General features: G+C 43.0%; 1 protein-coding gene across 1 annotated transcript; it reads left to right on the top strand.

Annotated features, from left to right (window-relative positions):
- The first annotated feature begins 676 nt into the window (after positions 1 to 676).
- ZMAT3 (zinc finger matrin-type 3) lies at positions 677 to 18,317 on the top strand. Its single transcript, XM_015813928.1, has 6 exons — positions 677 to 690; positions 6,819 to 7,153; positions 11,191 to 11,310; positions 15,956 to 16,122; positions 16,253 to 16,356; positions 17,467 to 18,317. The coding sequence occupies exons 2-6, from the start codon at positions 6,878 to 6,880 to the stop codon at positions 17,676 to 17,678; spliced, it is 879 nt and encodes a 292-aa protein (XP_015669414.1). The 5' UTR covers positions 677 to 690; positions 6,819 to 6,877; the 3' UTR covers positions 17,679 to 18,317.
- The last annotated feature ends 450 nt before the right edge of the window (positions 18,318 to 18,767 follow it).

The raw sequence follows: 18,767 nt of genomic DNA, 5'->3' as shown, positions 1-18,767 counted from the left end.
TTATGACTCATAGGGTTGCCAGGTCTGCTTCCAAAAAATAGTGGACAAGCGGGGTGTGTGTGTGTGTGTTAAGTAGTAAAAAAAGTAGACTGTACAGCTTTAGATTACGTACCATTTCATCATAAAGCTTTTGAATAAAAAATAATGTCCACTATTTTGTGGAAAAAAATAGTGAACATAATGTGAAAAAAGTGGACTGTCCACTCAAATAGTGGACACCTGGCAACCCTAAATGGACTCATGGACTTCAACTCCCAGAATTCCTGAGCCAGCATAGCTGGCTCAGGAATTCTGGGAGTTGAAGTCCACGAGTCATAAAAGAGCCGAGGTTGCCTACCCCTGGGCTGGGGGAAGCCCGCACCGGCGAAAAGCGATTCGGCCGGGCCCTGGAAGATCCATGCGCTCTGGGAGGAGACGTGGCAGGGTAGTTTCCCCGAGTCTCCTCCCCTCCGGTTGGGCTCTGCGGTCACTTCCTGCAGCTGTTCGCATCTGTGTCCGGTTATGCGACGCCCTCCCCCCGGTCTCAGCCTCTCTCCTTGGCTATGCAGGCAGCCGGGCTGGGGAGATGGGAAGAGCGAGCCGGAGGTGCTGAGCCTGCAACGGAGCGCGCCGCAGCCGGCGATCGGCGTCCTGGAGGCGACTGACGCCCGCGCACCTCCCTCTCCTCTTCTTCCAGCTCGTAGAAAGCCGGTAGGTTCATGCCGTCTTCCTCCCTCCCTGCCTGCCTTCTCTTCCGGAGATTTGGCGTGGGGAGCGCCGTGACCCGGCAGACCCCGGCGAGGAAGCGGAGGCTCCGGCTCTGCCTTTCGTGGTTCCGGGCCTTTTGACACCTCTGTGGCAGCTGTTGTTGTTCAGCTTGGTTTTGGGGGAAAAGTCTTTTGGAGTGGCTGCAAGGCGATGCACATCTGTATCTGGAAAGGGAGAGGCAGGACTGGATCGGATCGAGAAGGCGAGGGAGGAAGGAAACTCATGATGGTGATGGTGATGATGAGGATGACGATGATGGTATCAATCCCTTGCAGTTTAGCAATCAGTCTCTCGTGAGACCCCCAGAACACTGGAGTAAGTGAGAGAGGGAGAAAAAAAAACCAAACCAGATGGTCCTCAATTTACTATCACAATAGAGTGCAACATTGATGTTGCTAAGGGAGACATTTTCCCCATTTTACGACCTTTCTTACCACAGTTGTTAAGTGAATCACTGCAGTTGTTAAATTAGTAACACAGTCGTAAAGTGAATCTGGCTTTCCCCATTGACTTTGCTTGTCAGGTCACAAAAGGTGATTTTATGACCCTGGGACACTGCAACCGTCACAACTGTGAGTCAGTTGCCAAGTGTCCGAATTTTGATCACGTGATCGTGGGGATGCTACAATGGTCATAACTGGGAAAAACAGGCATAAGTCCCCTTTTTTTCAGTGCCGTTGTAACTTTGAACGGTCACTAAATGAACTGTTGTAAGTCGAGGACTACCTGTAATGCTTAAATTAACCTGAGAAGAGCCTGCTCTGCAGCCTCAGCCATACAAGGATGTACTCTAAGCTGTGCTGAGTCTGTTCTCTTTTGGGGTGAGATGGGGGAGTAGTAAAAAATCTCATTTGGTGTTGTGAATTTTCTGCATGAGTTATCAGATCCTCCTATTTTAATAGGCTCTCCCAGGGTGCTCCTTTCCATTTCATGAATCCAGAATCAAGCACTAGAGATCAACTTTCATTCCTAGATGAGTTGCTCTAGCTTTCAACTGCTGAAGCTTGCTAGTTCCTTCTGGAAAATCTGTCCAGTTTCCCAGTTATGTATTTATTTAGCTAACATGGAAAGATCTCTCCTGATGGCTCACTTTTATTTGCCATAATGAAGTATTGCAAAACCTGGACACTTGAGACCAGTGCAATGGCAGTAATACTTCTCCAGGAAAAGTCACAACAATGTAGGGAGAATGCACACATGTTCTTGTTAGGTGCCCCGTGAGCAACAGGTGCCCTGCTGGAATCTCTGAATGTCTAAGGAGTGTCTCAATCATCCGGGTCATGATTATCCCAAAGGTGCTTTTTCCAAAAGGCAACTGGACTTTCTTGTTTTTTTGCTTGAAAATGTTTTTGCTTCTTCAGTTCAGTTCAGATGAAAAGCGACACATTTTCAAAGAAAAAATGAAGAAAATCTAGTAGGGACTGCTGGAATGTCTGAGCACCCTTGTCTAAATTTAGGGGTGGGGTGGGTTCCCCCCCTTCCCTACACCGATTTTCCATCTGCAGGCATTTTTATGAAGGCCTCATGTTTATCTTGTTTTATGGTGTTTTCTCTTTGAACTGACTGAAATGTTCAGATGGGGTAGATGGGGTTATGTGAAAGAAATATTGCTGAACAGTGTTTACTTATTTCTTTCCCTTCTTTGGGAGAAGAAGAATTAGAAAAGGTATTGCAGATCAAAAGCAAATTTCAGTTCAGTCAAATCAATCACCTTAATAGTGAAGCGTTTAAAAGATTGGATTTTATTCAAGTCCCCCTGAGCAATGAATTTCGCTGTGTGGCCTTCACCAGTCACTGTTTCTCAACTTATTTTGCAGAGTTCTTAGAATAAAGTGGAGGGGGGGAATTGTTTTCCTCCCTTCACTAAAAGTAGGAAGCAGAAATATGACTCACTGAGTTCAATTTTTGTGTTTTTGTGTGTGCCTGTGTGTGTGTGCATTGCATCTAGCAAAAATTATATCCTGCCCATCTTGTATATACACATCACTTAGACTGCCTTACATTACTGTATGTGGCCTTCAATTTTGGGGGGGGGGGAGAACAGGGAGTATATAATAACAGAAAAAAGTTTATACAAATGTCAATAGTGTTGTCTAGCAACAAGTGTGTTCCTTGGCAAGCTTTGCATAGAATGCTGGAAGATACCTGAAGCTTCAGATATTCAGGTATCTCCTGAATTTTCTTCCTGTAGTGATAGCAGACCATCGTACATTGGTATTGCATGCATGATATCATACATTTGTCATCATCATCATCATCATCATCATCATCATCATCATCATCATCTCTTCGCCAATCAGATTTCCTGTAACTCTTCAATGAACCAGATAGAATAGAACAGAACAGAATAATAACTTTATTGTCACTTTGAATGTACACTAATCGGCATACATTAAAATGAAATTTTGTTGCACACAGCTCTCAGAGGGTCACCACCTCCAATATACACTACATAAATATGCCAAAAATAAATAAATAAATAAATACAGAATTATGCATATACCCAGTTCATGGACTATTACTGCGGTTGCCATCAATGGAAAATATAAGTGAGAGAGGTATTAGTTTTGAGAATGTCCTGAAACAAATTGTTATTGAGCATGCGCACAGACAGACATGTACAGGTAGAACAACAGTTCATTTAGTGGCCATTTGAACTTACAACGGCACTGAAAAAAGTGACTTATGATCATTTTTCACACTTACAACGGTTGCAGCATCCCCACGATCATGTGATCAAAATTCAGACACTTGACAACCCGTTCATATTTATGGCGGTTGGAGTGTCCCGGGGTCATGTGAGCATCTTTTCATACCTTCTGACAAGCAAAGTCAATGGGGAAGCCAGATTCGCTTAACGACTGGGTCACTAGCTTAACAGCTGCAGTGATTCACTGAACAACCATGGCAAGAAAGGTTGTAAAATGGGGCAAAATTCACTTAAATGTCTCACTTAGCAACGTAGATTTTGGGCTCGACTGTGGTCGTAAGTCAAGGACTACCTGTATGTGTTTGTGATGGGGGGAAAGATTAAAGGAGCCTGATGAATTGTCACAGGGAAGGAGTTCCGTGGTTGTAGTGCCACTTACCGAGAAGGCCCTACTCCAGGAGTAGGCAACCTTGGCTCTTTTATGACTCATGGACTTCAACTTCCAGAATTCCTGAGCCAGCATGGCTCAGCTTGGAAACCTTTCCCTTTCCCCTCAGCATGGCTGGCTCAGGAATTCTGGGAATTGAAGTCCACGAGTCATAAAAGAGCCAAGGTTGCCTACCTCTGCCTCACTCTTTTTGCAGTTTGCCAGCTCTCCTATACACAGTTAGGTGTTTAATGCTAGCATATTAAATCAAGGCTGAGGAGAAGCAAATGATGAAGATGAAATTAAATCAAAATTCCACGTTCCAATTTTTGCTAGACAACACAGGTAATCCTACACTCACAACCATTTGTTTAGTGAGCTTCGAACTTACAATGCCACCAAAAAAAATGACTTACGGCCAGTTTTCACACTTACGACGGTTGCAGCGTCCTCATGGTCATGTGATTAAAATTTGGGTGCTTGGCAACTTGGCACGTGTTTATGAAATGGCAGCATCCTGGGGTCACGTGACCAACATTTGCGACCATCGTAGCCAGCGTCTGAGAAGCAAAGTCAATGCGGGAAGCCAGATTCTCCTTAACGACCACCCGATTCACTTACCAACTGCACTGATTCACTTAACAATCTTGGCAAAAAGCTTGTAAAAAGCGGGGCATGACTGGACGAACAACCGCCTTGCTTAGCAGCTGAAATTCTGGGCTTAATTGTGGTCGTAAGCTGAGGACTACCTGTACTTTTGGTTAAAAAAAAAAAAGATTAGACCTTGTCTTTCTTCTTTTGATGCCCCGCCATTGAAAAATATAAAAAAGTGAACTAAACCCTCCAATTTTTCTCACTGCCTTGTGCAATCTGTACTCTTGCCTCACCAGACCTAAAGCAGTGCAGTAACCAGATGTGTAGCTATGCGTATTTGGCTCTGCTTTCTGTTTCTTGCAGTTCCAGGCAGATGGCCTGGAAGGAATGCTTATGGGTAAAGTAAATTGTTGCAATCTTTAATAGGTTTGGGGCTGTATGACACATCTACCACTTATAGATATATGTACAGTTTTTTTCATGCCCACCGTTTACTATTTATTTCAAAACCAAGGACCAAGAAAGAATCATCCAATGGAATAATAGAAAATACTTGTAGCTCGGGTTTTAGATTTTTGGCAGTGGTTTTGCTCTCCAAGCTTGTTTCAAATATAGTTTCTGGACATTTCGTTACCAAACTAGGTAACATTGGTAATCATCCAATGGATTATGTTTTCAGCAAGTTAATATTGTGGCGATCCCACAAAATTTCAGTATTCCACAGAAACGGCATATCTGCAGATGGGAAGCTTCCTTTCTTAAACTACGTTACCATTTATGATATTCCTGTTTGATATCACAAACACGCCTCTCCAGTTTGGTCTCCACTGATGTTGGATTTCAACTCCCAGATTTGCCACTCAGCTCAGGAAAACAAGAGTGTGGGAAAGCTGAGTTGGAAGACAAAAGTCTAAAAAAAAAGGGTTTCCCCCCCCCCCCCTAGTTGACCTAAGATCGTATGGCTGGGAGTATACAGGTAGTTCTTGACTTACAACAGTTCCCTTAGTGGCCTGACCGTTCAAAGTTACAATAGCCAGGGCTTTTTTTGTCATAGAACGCCCAGAAGGGAGTTCCGGCACCTTTTTTGGATGGAACCTTGTAGGGTAGGCATGTGTAAGTTCCAGCACCTTTTTTTTTTTTTTTACAAAAAAAGCACTGACAATAGCACTGAAAAAAGTGACTTATTTTTCACACTTACGATCGTTGCAGTCTCCCCAAGATCAATGATCAAAATTCAGACAGTTGGCAACTGACTCATATTTATGATGGTTGCAGTGTCCCGGGGTCATGTGAACATCTTTTGTGACCTTCTGATGAGCAAAATCAATAGGGAAGTCAGATTCACTTAACAACTGTGTTCCTAACTTAAGAACTGCAATGATTCACTTCACAACTGTGGCAAGAAAGGTCATAAAAATGGGACAAAATTCACTTAACAACTGTCTCACTTAGTGTCAGAGCATGCACAGTCTTATTGTGCTGAGATAACCCAGGAGTAAACACAGTAAACAGTGGTCTATATTAAATGGTGGTTTATTTTACTCTATCTACAATATCATACATCAGGAACAATATACATACAAGTGTTAATACAACAGGCTCCAACACATAGCAGTTACAGCAGGAAACGGAAGAGACAGAACACATCTGCGGAGCCTTCCCTTTTATACAAAGGCTCTTAAAGAGACACAGACTCAGCTGGCTCTTAAAGGGACATAGACCCTGCTGACTCATTCCCAACATTACATCATACATCTCACATTATACAAGCTGGTTAGCTGTTACATTATTACCTTGACACTTAGCAACAGAAATTTTGGGCTCAATTGTGGCTGTAAGTCAAGGACTACCTGTATCCTATCCTAAACCAGAGACTAACAAGTTCCATTGACTTGAGGACCACACTAGGCTACTGGTAACATGTCAAGGGCTACACCCCTAAAACCTCTGAGGCTATATATCCCCAATTTTGAAGCAGATTTGGGGAATGGTGCAGCAGGGCAACTGTTTTGACCTTTATAGCACGCCAAATCCCACAAAAGCTCTCAAAACTCCAAAATTTTGGTCCTGACTCTCTCCCCTCCAGGGGGCAGGATTATGGAAGGAATGCTGGTGGATCTCATGTAGCCACTGGACCTCACATTTTGCACACTTGCAGTAGGCTAAAAAGTGAACTTTCTGGGCTTTGGCATAGCCTCTCATGCGAACTTAGTGAGGACTGCAAGCCACAGTTTATTATCAAGCCAATTGTGACTTAATAGACTTTATAAAGATTCCTTAGTGGGTGAATACTGTGAACGAGTTGAACCAAATCTTGCCCTGTAGGTATACTACCCAACCCAATTCTGACATTTGTCATTGGAGGCGCCTGTTGAGTTGAATTTTTCTCTTGCTTTTCAGTCTGGATCCGAAGTCGTCTTTGGGTTTCGAAGAGAGAATGCTGGAAGGCCGGTCAGCCAATGATTCTTTTGCAGCAAGCTGGGTTTCCTCCTCTTCCTCCTCCTGAAACGCCCCCATCTCTTCCTATGTCAGTGGCCACCAGGCCCACAGCCACCTTGCCACTTTCACCACCGAAACCGCTGGGACCGGGGCCATCCTTGCCACTTGCTCAAGATGAGGAACTCGCCACGAGGGGGGAGCAGGACCCCTTGCTGGAAGAACTATGCAAGCCATTGTGCTGTAGGCTTTGCAACGTTACCCTGAACTCTGCCCAGCAAGCCCAGGCACACTACCAGGTGAGGATACCCTGTCTGCATGTCCAAATCTCCTGTGTAGTGCAGTGGGTTTCACAGCCGAAGGTTGCCATTTATCATCCAAGGTGATATCATTGGAGGTGTCAGCGTATAAACTGCAGGTTAACTCTGCCCACTGCCCAGAGTTCAATCCTAATGGGCTCGAGGTTGACTCAGCCTTCCATCCTTCCGAGGTCGGTAAAATGAGGACCTAGATCAGTGGTGGCGAACCTATGGCACGGGTGCCAGAGGCGGCACTCAGAGTCCTCTCTGTGGGCACGCGTGCTGTCGCCCCAGTCCTAGGCCTTCAGCTGGGTTTTATAAAACCTTTTCGCTTTAAGCCTCTGCCTCCATGTGCAAAACAAAAAAAAGGTTCAATCAATCAGTCAATTTCAACTTCTTGCGGGAAAAAAAGATCTTGCAAAGTTGGAATTGATTGATTGAACTTTTTAGTCCCACCCAGTCTGCCGTTACCACTGCAGCCACGCCCACCCAATGGCCATGCCCACCCAATGGCCACACCCACCCAATGGCCACACCCACCCGGCACCCGACGATGCATAAATGGGTTTTGGGTTGCAGTTTGGGCACTCGGTCTCTAAAAGATTTGCCATCACTAACCTAGATTGTTGGAGGCAATATGCAAATTATGCTGACGTTGTAAACCCCCTAGAGCAGGGGTGTCAAACTGCCGGCTCGTAGGCCGGATACGTTATGCCAAAATCGCGCCCACCTCATTGCCAGCAATGAAAAAAAAGTCGCGATACGTCGTGACATGTCACGTGACGTTGCAAGTTTGACACCCCTGCCCTCGAGAGTGCTGTAAAGCCCTATGGGGCGGTATATAAGTCTAAGTGCCATTGCTATAGACTGCAGTTTGTTTGAGAAGAAGCAGGTAGTCCTCGCAATCAAAGTTGCAACCTACCTACAAAAAAGGGAATTACTGTGTTTCCCCGAAAATAAGACTCAACTGGAAAATAAGCCCTAGCATGATTTTTCAGGGCACTTGTAATATAAGCCCCACCCCAAAAATAAGCCCCCAGTCAACATCATCAGCCAGACAGACGCATTTAGTACTGTATTTCTCTGAAAATAAGAGCTAACCAGAAAATAAGCTCTAATGCATCTTTTGGAGCAAAAATCAATATTATTTTCGGGGAAACACGGTATGTCCCAGTTCTGAAGTTCTGACAGTTGGCTCCTCCCCGCTGGTCACGTGACCACACTTCGGGTGCTTGGCAACATGGCTGTATTTACATCGATTTGGGGCATCCCATAGTCACATGACTATGTTTTATGACTATTTTGCCTTAAACTGGAAGTTATTTCTGGTTTTCTGCAAAACTGCACCTTAGCAAACAATGGTTTGCTTACAGTAATGAACATGGCAGTTGTCTTATGATAGCCATGTTTGCTTAATGACTGCCACAAAATAGTCATAAAATTGGGTTGGTCACGTGACTGATTTAATTTACGACTGTCACAACCTATGACTGTAATGGGCAGAATTCATTGTGGTTGTAAATTGAGGACAGCCTGAACTGGCACACTGTTTTGGCCCATCTTTAGACAGCTTCTATATTGGACTAAAAGCTGAATTATAAAACAGGAGTCGTGCTTCACATAAAACCTTTGCCATAAGTTTGCAATACAAAGATTATAAATGAAGCATCTCCTTTTCAAAGAAACCTGCTTTTTTTCCCTGTGATCGTGGTTTGTAAGAAGGGTTTCTGTTTTGAAAGACAAGGTATAACTAATTGGAATGAACCATGATAAACATAAGGAAAGAATAATAATGGGCCCAATGAAGTAAAAATTGGAGGCTTGAATTCTACTTATTTTTTTTAAATTATATAATGATCAGCATAGAAATCTAGTAATCTCATAAAAAGGACAGGATTCCTGAAAAATAATATTCAGGATAAAAGCTTACTTTGTTTGTAAGACAGAACACAATCATATACTATAATAGCCATATTCTAAACCAGGGGTAGGCAACCTTGGCTCTTTTATGACTCGTGGACTTCAACTCCCAGAATTCCTGAGCCAGCCTGGCTCAGGAATTCTGGGAGTTGAAGTCCACGAGTCATAAAAGAGCCAAGGTTGCCTACCCCTGTTCTATACCATTTATAATCCTACCTAGTATGTATCCATCAAGGTTAACAATCTGATTCCCCCCCCAGTGAATTTGTCTATTTCCCATCCCACCTTGCGCACAGTCACCCATGCCCTTGTCACCTCCCACCTGGACTACTGCACAGTCACCCATGCCCTTGTCACCTCCCGCCTGGACTACTGCAATGCTCTCTACATGGGGCTCCCCTTGAGGAGCACTCGGAGGCTCCAGTTAGTCCAGAATGCAGCCGCGCGGGTGGTGTTGGGAGGGACTTGTCGCTCCCATGTAACGCCGTTACTGCGCGAGCTGCACTGGCTACCGGTGGCTTTCCGGGTGCGCTTCAAGGTGTTGATTATCACCTTCAAAGCGCTCCATGGCATCGGACCTGGATATCTCCGAGACCGCCTTCTGCCTCAGATTACCTCCCATCAGCCGGTACGCTCCCACAGAGTGGGTCTCCTCAGGGTGCCGTCAGCCAGACAGTGCCGGCTGGCGACCCCCAGGGGGAGGGCCTTCTCGGTGGGAGCTCCCACCCTATGGAACGAACTACCCCCAGAGATCAAGGTGATCCCGGATCTCCCTTCCTTCCGCCGCGCCCTTAAGACATGGTTATTTCAGCTAGCAGGACTGGCCTAAGGGGTAATTTTTAGCTGGGTTTTAAAATAATTTTTAAAATAACAAAGGCCAAATTAATATTTCCTTTTAATTATGTTTTTAAAGATAGTATTTTTTGTATTTTTGTATTTGTTTTTATTAGGCTGTTAGCCGCCCTGAGTCCGCAAGGAGAAGGGCGGGGTAAAAATACAATAAATAAATAAATAAATAAATAAATAAATAAATAAATAAATAAATAAATAAATAAATAAATAAATAAATAAACAAACAAATAAATAAATAATTAATAATAATAATAATAATAATAATAATAATAATAATAATAATAATAATAATAATAATAATTTAATGGCAATGCATTCCATTATTAATTCAGCTTTGTCCATGTAATTCGGGCTTTGCGGACTGACGGAGGAGGGGGAGAGGGGATGGTTCCCTGTGAGTGGCTGGCAAGTATGCTTGTGCAGCTTCACTTGTGCGAGCGGTGTGCATAAACAAATGCCAGTTGCCAAGTAACCCAGATTTTGATCATGTGACCGTGGGGATGCTGCAGCAGTTGTTAAGTGTGAAAAACAGTCATAAGTCGCTTTTTTCAGTGCTGCAACTTCAAATGGTCACTAAAGGAATGGTTGTAAGTTAAGGACTACCTGCATCTGTCCAAAGTCAGGGAGATTATACCTGTTCTAAAATCCAGGTAAAAATCACCTTCTGAAATTATGCTGTTTTTTCTCTCTCGCCTTCCTAGTTTGATTACAAAGACCTGCTTCTTAATACAGGAATGTCTCTCTATTCAAGAGCTATTTCAGACTGAATGGCCCATCAGGACTCCACTCCTGATGTGGATGTGTTCAAGACTCTTTGGTAGGGAGCAGTTTTAAGCATTCTATGGGGTAAAAAGCGTCCTTCAACCCCTGCAAGGCTTAAAGCACCAATTTCCCTCCTTAATCTAACCACAAATCCACCTCTCATGGACCCCCCTCCTCCCAAAAAAAAAACCCTAGAAAGGGAAGCTCTGAAGATTTAATTCCACCACTTAGTATTGATGAAGGCTTAAGAAGGAATGGTGGTAGGTCACTGATGGCTTTGGTGCAGTTTGTGCTAGGCCAGGGGTAGGCAACCTTGGCTCTTTTATGACTCGTGGACTTCAAGTCCCAGAATTCCTGAGCCAGCATGGCTCAGCTTGGAAACCTTTCCCTTTCCCCTCAGCATGGCTGGCTCAGGAATTCTGGGAGCTGAAGTCCACGAGTCGTAAAAGAGCCAAGGTTGCCTACCCCTGTGCTAGGCTAATAACAGAAATTTGATTTTCCAGGGTAAAAACCACAGTAAGAAACTTCGGAACTACTATGCTGCCAACAGCTGTCCAGCTTCTGCCCGAGTGAGTAACTCTCTTGAGCCAGCTACTCATCCGATGGTGTCCCTTGCACCCCAGGTAATGATGTGTAGCAGTGCCATATTAATCAGTAGTAGTGCATCTTCTTTCAGAAAATAGGATATTGCATATTGTTTTGTTGGGTTCTGATTTCTGTGTTTTCTTCTAAATCTAAGTTTAATTCTGTTTGCTTACAAACTGTTGAGTTGGTTTGTTAAAAAGCAGAGGGTGACTACTGAACTTTAAGGCAAATTAGATGATGTACTAAATGTGTGTTTATTTTAAAGTGTTTGGGTTTCATTCTTAAATGGCAGCTTAATTCATTGCTCCCAGCATTTCAATCTGTTTCTCCCCAAAGCTGCTGCCTCTTTGCAGGTTTAAGAAGGTTTTTTTGAATGTACCAATTCCTTCCCTTCTCTAGGGACTTTTATTGTTTAAATATAAACAACTAGATAGGCTTAAGCATACATATATTTAAAATATTGTCTAGATCAGCGGCTCCCAACCTTTTCTATCCCCGCACCCCTAGAACGCTTCTGATATATTCTCACACCCCTTACAAAAGTTCGAAATAACGACAACAAATTATGCATATACACTATAACTTTGAAAACCCAAGTTTTTGCACCCCCTGGAATATCGTCTCGTACCTCTGGTTGGGGACCCCTGGTTTAGATGAAGCTTCGCTGTGTGGTCCTGCTATAAAATCTTATAACCTTAATTCATAATTTAACATAATTCACACATTATGTTCAGTTATGGTTTACTTAATCATAATATATTGGCTATACCACAATTGGCTTGGTTCACACATTACGCTAAGCCACGAACCAGATTTCACAAAGCAAAGTGGTGTATTCATGCAACATTCTTAATGAAAACAAACTACATTTTAACTTAGTAAATTGTGGCAACCAAGTCTGTGTGCTTTGCGCTGATAGTTCTCTTGGGGTTGCGGGCAAACATAGGATTTCTCTTTCATTGGAACGTGATTACACTCGTATCATTTGGTGCCATTTTCCAGCATTAAATGGAGGAGACTGGGGAGTGTGTTCAATGAAGGTCAAATAAGATTGTGGTTCATCTGCCTACCCATTTGCAAATTTCAGTGGTCACCCATTTTTTTTAATCAAATATATATAAAACGACACCCAAAAGAAAAATAAAAGATGCTAGTTTATATTTTGAAACAACTATGTGAAGATTTTAGTTCCCTTGAGAAGTCTATAATGATGGGAAAGGTGGAAGGAAAGAGAAGAGGATGGCCAACAGAGGAAGACCTGAAGGATCAGGTTGACGATAGATCATAGCTGGGTGGAGTAATTCAGGATTGGAATTTGAACAAGGTACTTCTTCCTTCCTCATGATCTAGTTCTGGTAGATCAGGGGTCTTCAAACGTGGCCCTTTTATGTCTTGTGGACTTCAATTCCCAGAATTCCTCAGTCAGCATCACTGGCTGAGGAATTCTGGGAGTTGAAGTCCACAAGTCATAAAAGGGCCACGTTTGAAGACCCTTGTAGTAGATGGATCACGTGAAGAAGACTAGCAAATGTCAGATCATCCATCTCTGTGTCTGCAGATATTCCTTGTTGCCCATCAAGTTTCTTTCCTGCCCTGCTTCTTTGAGTCTAGAAAAATAAGCATGTATGTTTCTCTAAACAACCCCCATTTATCTGTTACAGATAGTCCTCAACTTACAATTATTTGTTGAGTGAGCATTCAAAATTACAACAACACTGAAAAAAGTGACTTATGACCGTTTTTTTCATGCTCGTGACTGTTGCGACACCCCCATGATCACATGATCGAAATTCGGATGCTTGGCAACTGGCTCATATTTATGGGGGTTGCAGTGTCCCGGGGTCATGTGATCCCCTTTGGCGACCTTTTGACAAGCGAATTTGGGAAGCCAAATTCACTTAACCGTTTTACTAATTTAACAACTGCAGCAATTCACTTAACAACCGTGGCAACAAAGGTCATATAATGGGGCAGAACTCATTCAGTGGTGAAAAAAGCAAGGTTCTACATTTAGGCAAGAAAAACCAAATGTACAGGTATAGTATAGGGGGTACCTTGCTCAATAATAATAATTGTGAGAGGACAATCGTTTAAATAGGAGCCAGCAGTGTGCTGCAGCTGCCAAAAACGCCAACACAGTACTGGGCTGAATTAACAGAGGGATAGAATCAAGATCACGTCAAGTGTTAATACCGCTTTACAATGCCTTGGTAAGGCCACACTTGGAATAATGCATCCAGTTTTGGTCACCACGATGTAAAAAAGATGTTGAGACTCTAAAAAGAGTATAGAGAAGAGCAACAAAGATAATCAGGGGACTGGAGGCTAAAACATACAAGGAACGGTTGCTGGAATTGGGTATGTCTAGTTTAATGAAGAGAAGGATGAGGGGTGAATGATAGCAGTGTTCCAATATCTCAGGGGCTGCCACAAAGAAGCGGTAGTCAAGGTATTCTCCAAAGCACCTGAAGGCAGGACAAGAAGCAACGGATGGAAACTAATCAAGGAGAGAAGCAACCTAGAACTAAGGAGAAATTTCCTGACAGAACAATTAACCAATGGAACAACCTGCCTCCAGAAGCGGTGAATGCTCCAACACTGGAGGTTTTTAAGAAGAAACTGGACAGCCATTTGTCCGAAATGATATAGGGTTTCCTGCCTGAGTAGGGGGTTGGACTAGATGACCTCCAAGGTCCCTTCCAACTTTTTATTATTATTATTATTATTATTATTATTATTATTATTATTATTATTAAACAATTGTCTCACTTAGCAGTAGAAATTTTGGGCTCAGTTGTGGTTGTAAGTCAAGGACTACCCTGTAGAAAACTGACATTTTGGTGTGTGGATCATGGGAATAAATAGGTATTATAACATCTGATGTACAGATATTATATTGCCTATGTATTTGGCCATTCAACATACTGTTATATATTTTATAACTAGTTCCTGGCCTCCTGGCCTAAAATTAAAGTTACTTTAATGGCATCTTCGCTAATTTATTTTCTGAGAAGTAGGACTCTCTAGCTGCCAAGTGAAGAAGGCAACCCCTAAGACACATTCAGATGTGTCCACAAGCCTGAAAGGATTGGGAAACTGTAGAATAAATGATCCTGCGTATTCTAGAAGAAACACAGAGAAAATTGGCATTCATATATCTCTTTCAGTGTAGTTCAGTTCCTTTAATTAAGGGGAATTAATTATATTCCCTCAATTCAAGTGTAAATTCATAAGGCTGGCCACTGGGTGGAGGCAGTTTCTTAGATTTTTTTAAAAAAGAGCTTTAAAATCTAAAATGTCTTTTCACAATACTTACCCTCATAAAAGCAAATGGGTGTCATTGCTGTGTTGGGAATAATTTCCAGTGAAGTCAGCTATGATACTACGATTTTACAAAGAAGTTTGAAAAGTAGACTCATCAAAAATTTACTAGTAGCAGTGAACCAACCAATCAGTATCTCAGCCTAAAGACTGTTGGGCAAATAACGGACAGATGAAAATGAAAATTGAAAAATGTTGAATTCGCTAAGGAAATAGAATGTAAATAAGCTTTAAAATTCAAATTTTCATTTGTTGATAGGCTGCTGAAGCACAGAATTTCGGGGCAATTTACGAAAACAGTAAAATGCAATTGTATTCCTTTCAATAAAAGCCAGAAAGAAGATTACAAATTAGCTAGTTAAAGTATGGTTAATCCTTTCCCCATTGACTGTCCTTCTCAGAAGCCGTCTGGGAAGATTGCAAATGGCGACCACAAGAGCTTGGGACACTGCAACCATTGTAAATACATGGTGGTTGCCAAGCACTTGAACTGTAATTACACAACTATGGGATGCTTTGACAGTCATAAGTCCAAGAACCAGTCATAAGTCACTCTTTTCTGCATCATTGTAACTTTGAACAATCTCTAAATAAATGGCTGTAAGCTGAGAACTACCTGAAGGGAGATTCAGACTACATGTCAAGATGAATTTCCTGATGATAAGAGCTGTTGAAAATCAGGGATGTCCAATCTAGGCAACTTTTAGAACTGTGGACTACAAGTCCCAAAATTCCCTAGCCAGCTGGCTGGGGAATACTGGGAGTTGAAGTCCACCAGTCTTAAAGTTGCCTGGATTGGACATCCTGTGTTAAACAATGGAAAAGCTTTTTTTTAGAGCTCTGCTAGTCTCCCCTCTTGGGGATCATTGATGGATTTCCGAACTACAAAAAACTGGATCAAATAACTTTGCCTCCAATTCATACATAAAGTTTTTAAACATGCTTTTAAACACAGAGTTTCTCTGTAGAAAACTCAGGACTGGAGACAAAAGAAAATCTCTATTTCAGCTGTTACCTACTGCATTTCATTGAGCTGGAGTCTTGTAAGGACTTTTGGACTGCTTACGAAGTCATATAGATCAGTGTTTCTCAACCTTGACAATTTTAAGGCATGTGGACTTCAACTCCCAGAATTCCACAGCCAGCAATGCTGGCTGTGGAATTCTGGGAGTTGAAGTCCACATGCCTTAAAATTGTCAAGGTTGAGAAACACTGATATAGATAAACATGGTAAAAATCAAAGCTGTAACACTAGGTCCAAAAATACTGTATTGACAGCTTTTGGGATCTCATTCAGAATTTTTGTTTGGAAAGAAAACAAATGCTTTGATATATCTAAATATGTCTTCCTTTTTTGCCCAGGGGTCCTCCCCGAAACCAGGAGGGCGAGTGATCTTGGCCACGGAGAACGATTATTGCAAACTGTGTGATGCGTCCTTTTCTTCACCAGCAGTGGCCCAGGCTCACTATCAGGGCAAGAATCACGCCAAAAGGCTGCGGTTGGCTGAGGCACAGAACAACTCGTTCTTGTAGGTATTATTAAACGCTCAGCCGTGGTAACGGCTCCAGTAGTTCCGCTAACTTGTTTCCTGCTGACGCCTGTAAATTTTCCTCACCTCCCTGCAATTAATTTGGTGTTTTCCTACTGTCAATAAACAGAGAGTCGTCTGAAATGGCCGGCAAAAGGAAAGCACGAAAAGAAGGGAACGAATTCAAGATGACGCAGAACAGAAGGAATGTTTATGCTGTGCAAAATAACACAGGTATGGTCAAGATTGGCAAGAGTCTTTTTGGTATTCTCCAGGGCTTTCCCAGGCCATACCACAACAATTTGGTGAGATTTATTTATTTATTTATTTATTTATTTATTTATTTATTTATTTATTTATTTATTCACTTCACTTCACTAGAGTAGAATAAAAAGCAGAGGTTTCTCTCGCCAAACTTGGTAACTTTTAAGATTTGTGGACTTCAACTCCCAGAATTCCTCAGCCAGCCATGGCTGAGGAGAGTCGGATTCCACTAATCTGGGACTCCGAGTCAACTGATCTTAATGTTGCTAAATTTGGAGATCGCTGTTCTAAGCCAAGGAAACACCCACATTTCAGCCCTAGTTCCTTACCTTGTTAAAAAAAAAGTGCAGAACTGAATATCAAAGGGTTCTGTTCTAATAACGCATCACACCACCCTGCCTCTCTTCCACACAACGCATCACATCACCCTGCCGCTCTTCCACACAACGCATCACACCACCCTGCCGCTCTTCCACACAACGCTGTCATGTTGTGCAATCCTCTCCCCCTCCCAAGCCCGCTCTAGGTGCTGCAGTTTAAGTCTTCTTAATACAGGTAGTCCTCAATTTATGACCATAACTGAGTCCAATTTTCCATTGCTGAGCAAGATAGTTGTTAAGTGAGCATTGCCTCATTTTACCACTTTTTTTGCCACAATTGTTTTTAAGTGAATCACTGCGGTTGTTAAGTTAGCGGCACGGTTTTTAAATGAATCTGGCTTTCCCCATTAGCTTTGCTCATCAGAAGGTTGCAAAAGTTGGATCACATGACCTCGGGACACGGCAACTGTGCTAAATACATGCCAGTTGCCAAGCATCCACATTTTGATCATGTGACTACAGGGATGCGGCAATAATCGTAAGTCACTGTTTTCAGTGCTTGTTGTAACCTTAAACCGTTACTAAACCTTGTAAGTAACGAACGGACAGTTGTAAGTCAAGGACTACCTGTATTTGAGAAAACGTACTGGTTCTCATGAGTTGTCGATATGCACCAGCTAAGCTCTGGTGGACATCATCTTTTTGGAAAATTCTTCCTGGTTGGCTGTCTCCCCAAAATGTCTTGTTTGCTTTCCTCCAGGCCCTTATTTCAACCCCCGCTCCCGTCAGCGGATACCTCGTGACCTCGCCATGTGCGTCACCCCCAGCGGCCAGTTCTACTGCTCCATGTGCAACGCCGGGGCCAGCGAGGAGATGGAGTTTCGGCAGCATTTGGAGAGCAAGCAACACAAGAGCAAAGTCTCCGAACAGCGGTATAAGAACGAGATGGAGAACCTCGGCTACGTCCAATGAGACTCGATCCCCGATAGCCGCTCTTCTTCTTCTTCTTCTTTTTTTTTTGACTTTTCCCTATGTAGGGAGCAGCTTCTGCTTGCTTGCCTGCCACGTGCCCTGCATCTGTGCTCTGTGCCTTAGGAGGCCTGCTCCCCAGCTCTCTCCGTGCTTCTCACAAACCCAACGGTGAAGTCAATGAATTTAAGTCAAAAAAGACAAGAGAAACGGGGTCACACCTCCCCATTGGCAGGAATGTGTGCTACAGGATATTGGATGTTGATGTGTCTGGCCCGTTAGCTGCCTTCGAAAGAGAACCTGCCCCTTTCACTGGTCCCCTGCCATCCCCCTTGCATGAGTGAGCTTTGCTTGGGAAGGTAGCGAAGGGTTCATCCCCTCTCTCTCTGTCTTTTTTTTTTTGCTGTGCATCACGCCATGTTTGCATATGGCGACTTGGTGAAACAAAGGACAAAGGGTCAGCCTACGGCGGCATCACCTGTCTGGGGGACGCTTCCAGTTCTTCCTCCCTGGTTAAGTCCCGTCATCTCCAGCTGTGCAACGATTTGGGAGAGCAGAGGCAGGAAAGACCTCTGTGGCTAGTCAGAATGATAAGAACTGGGTGAATTGAACCAGTAGGGAACCCGGCTGCTATTAAAAAAGTAACGGAAAAAAAGGAAAAAAATGTAAGCGCGCCAAGTGAATCTTGGAAAGAGTGAGTCTTAGGATTTAAATTCTTTTTAAATCAGTATCTTTTTTTTTTTAGGCCCATCTAGAAGCCAGGAAAAAAGATGTGTTGTTTTAATAAAGAGCAACCTGATGCTATGCCCAGGTGAGGTCTGAAGCGTTTTCAAGACAGGCACTGCACTCAAAAAGGCTTCAGGCTTCAGTTCAATAGCATCTGGTTCTTTTAACATCCTCAAGTTGCTGTAGCTTCCTGCAAAATAATCATTCATTATTATTCTGGGGGAAGATCCAGTGCTGGGTTTGAAACCAAATTCAAGTGTGCTTGGGTGTAGTATGTTAGAATGAATGAGAGAATTTCCTTTCCCTAATTTGAGGCTTTGCATCTGTTGGAATTGCTGCTAAGATGATGCTGACTTGGTACTTTGA

Source organism: Protobothrops mucrosquamatus, unplaced genomic scaffold, assembly GCF_001527695.2.
Source record: "Protobothrops mucrosquamatus isolate PMUCROS unplaced genomic scaffold, P.Mucros_1.0 scaffold203, whole genome shotgun sequence".
Classification (NCBI taxonomy): Eukaryota; Metazoa; Chordata; class Lepidosauria; order Squamata; family Viperidae; genus Protobothrops; species Protobothrops mucrosquamatus.
Note: the sequence above shows the minus strand (reverse complement) of the source record. Positions and strands in the feature narration are given on the sequence as shown.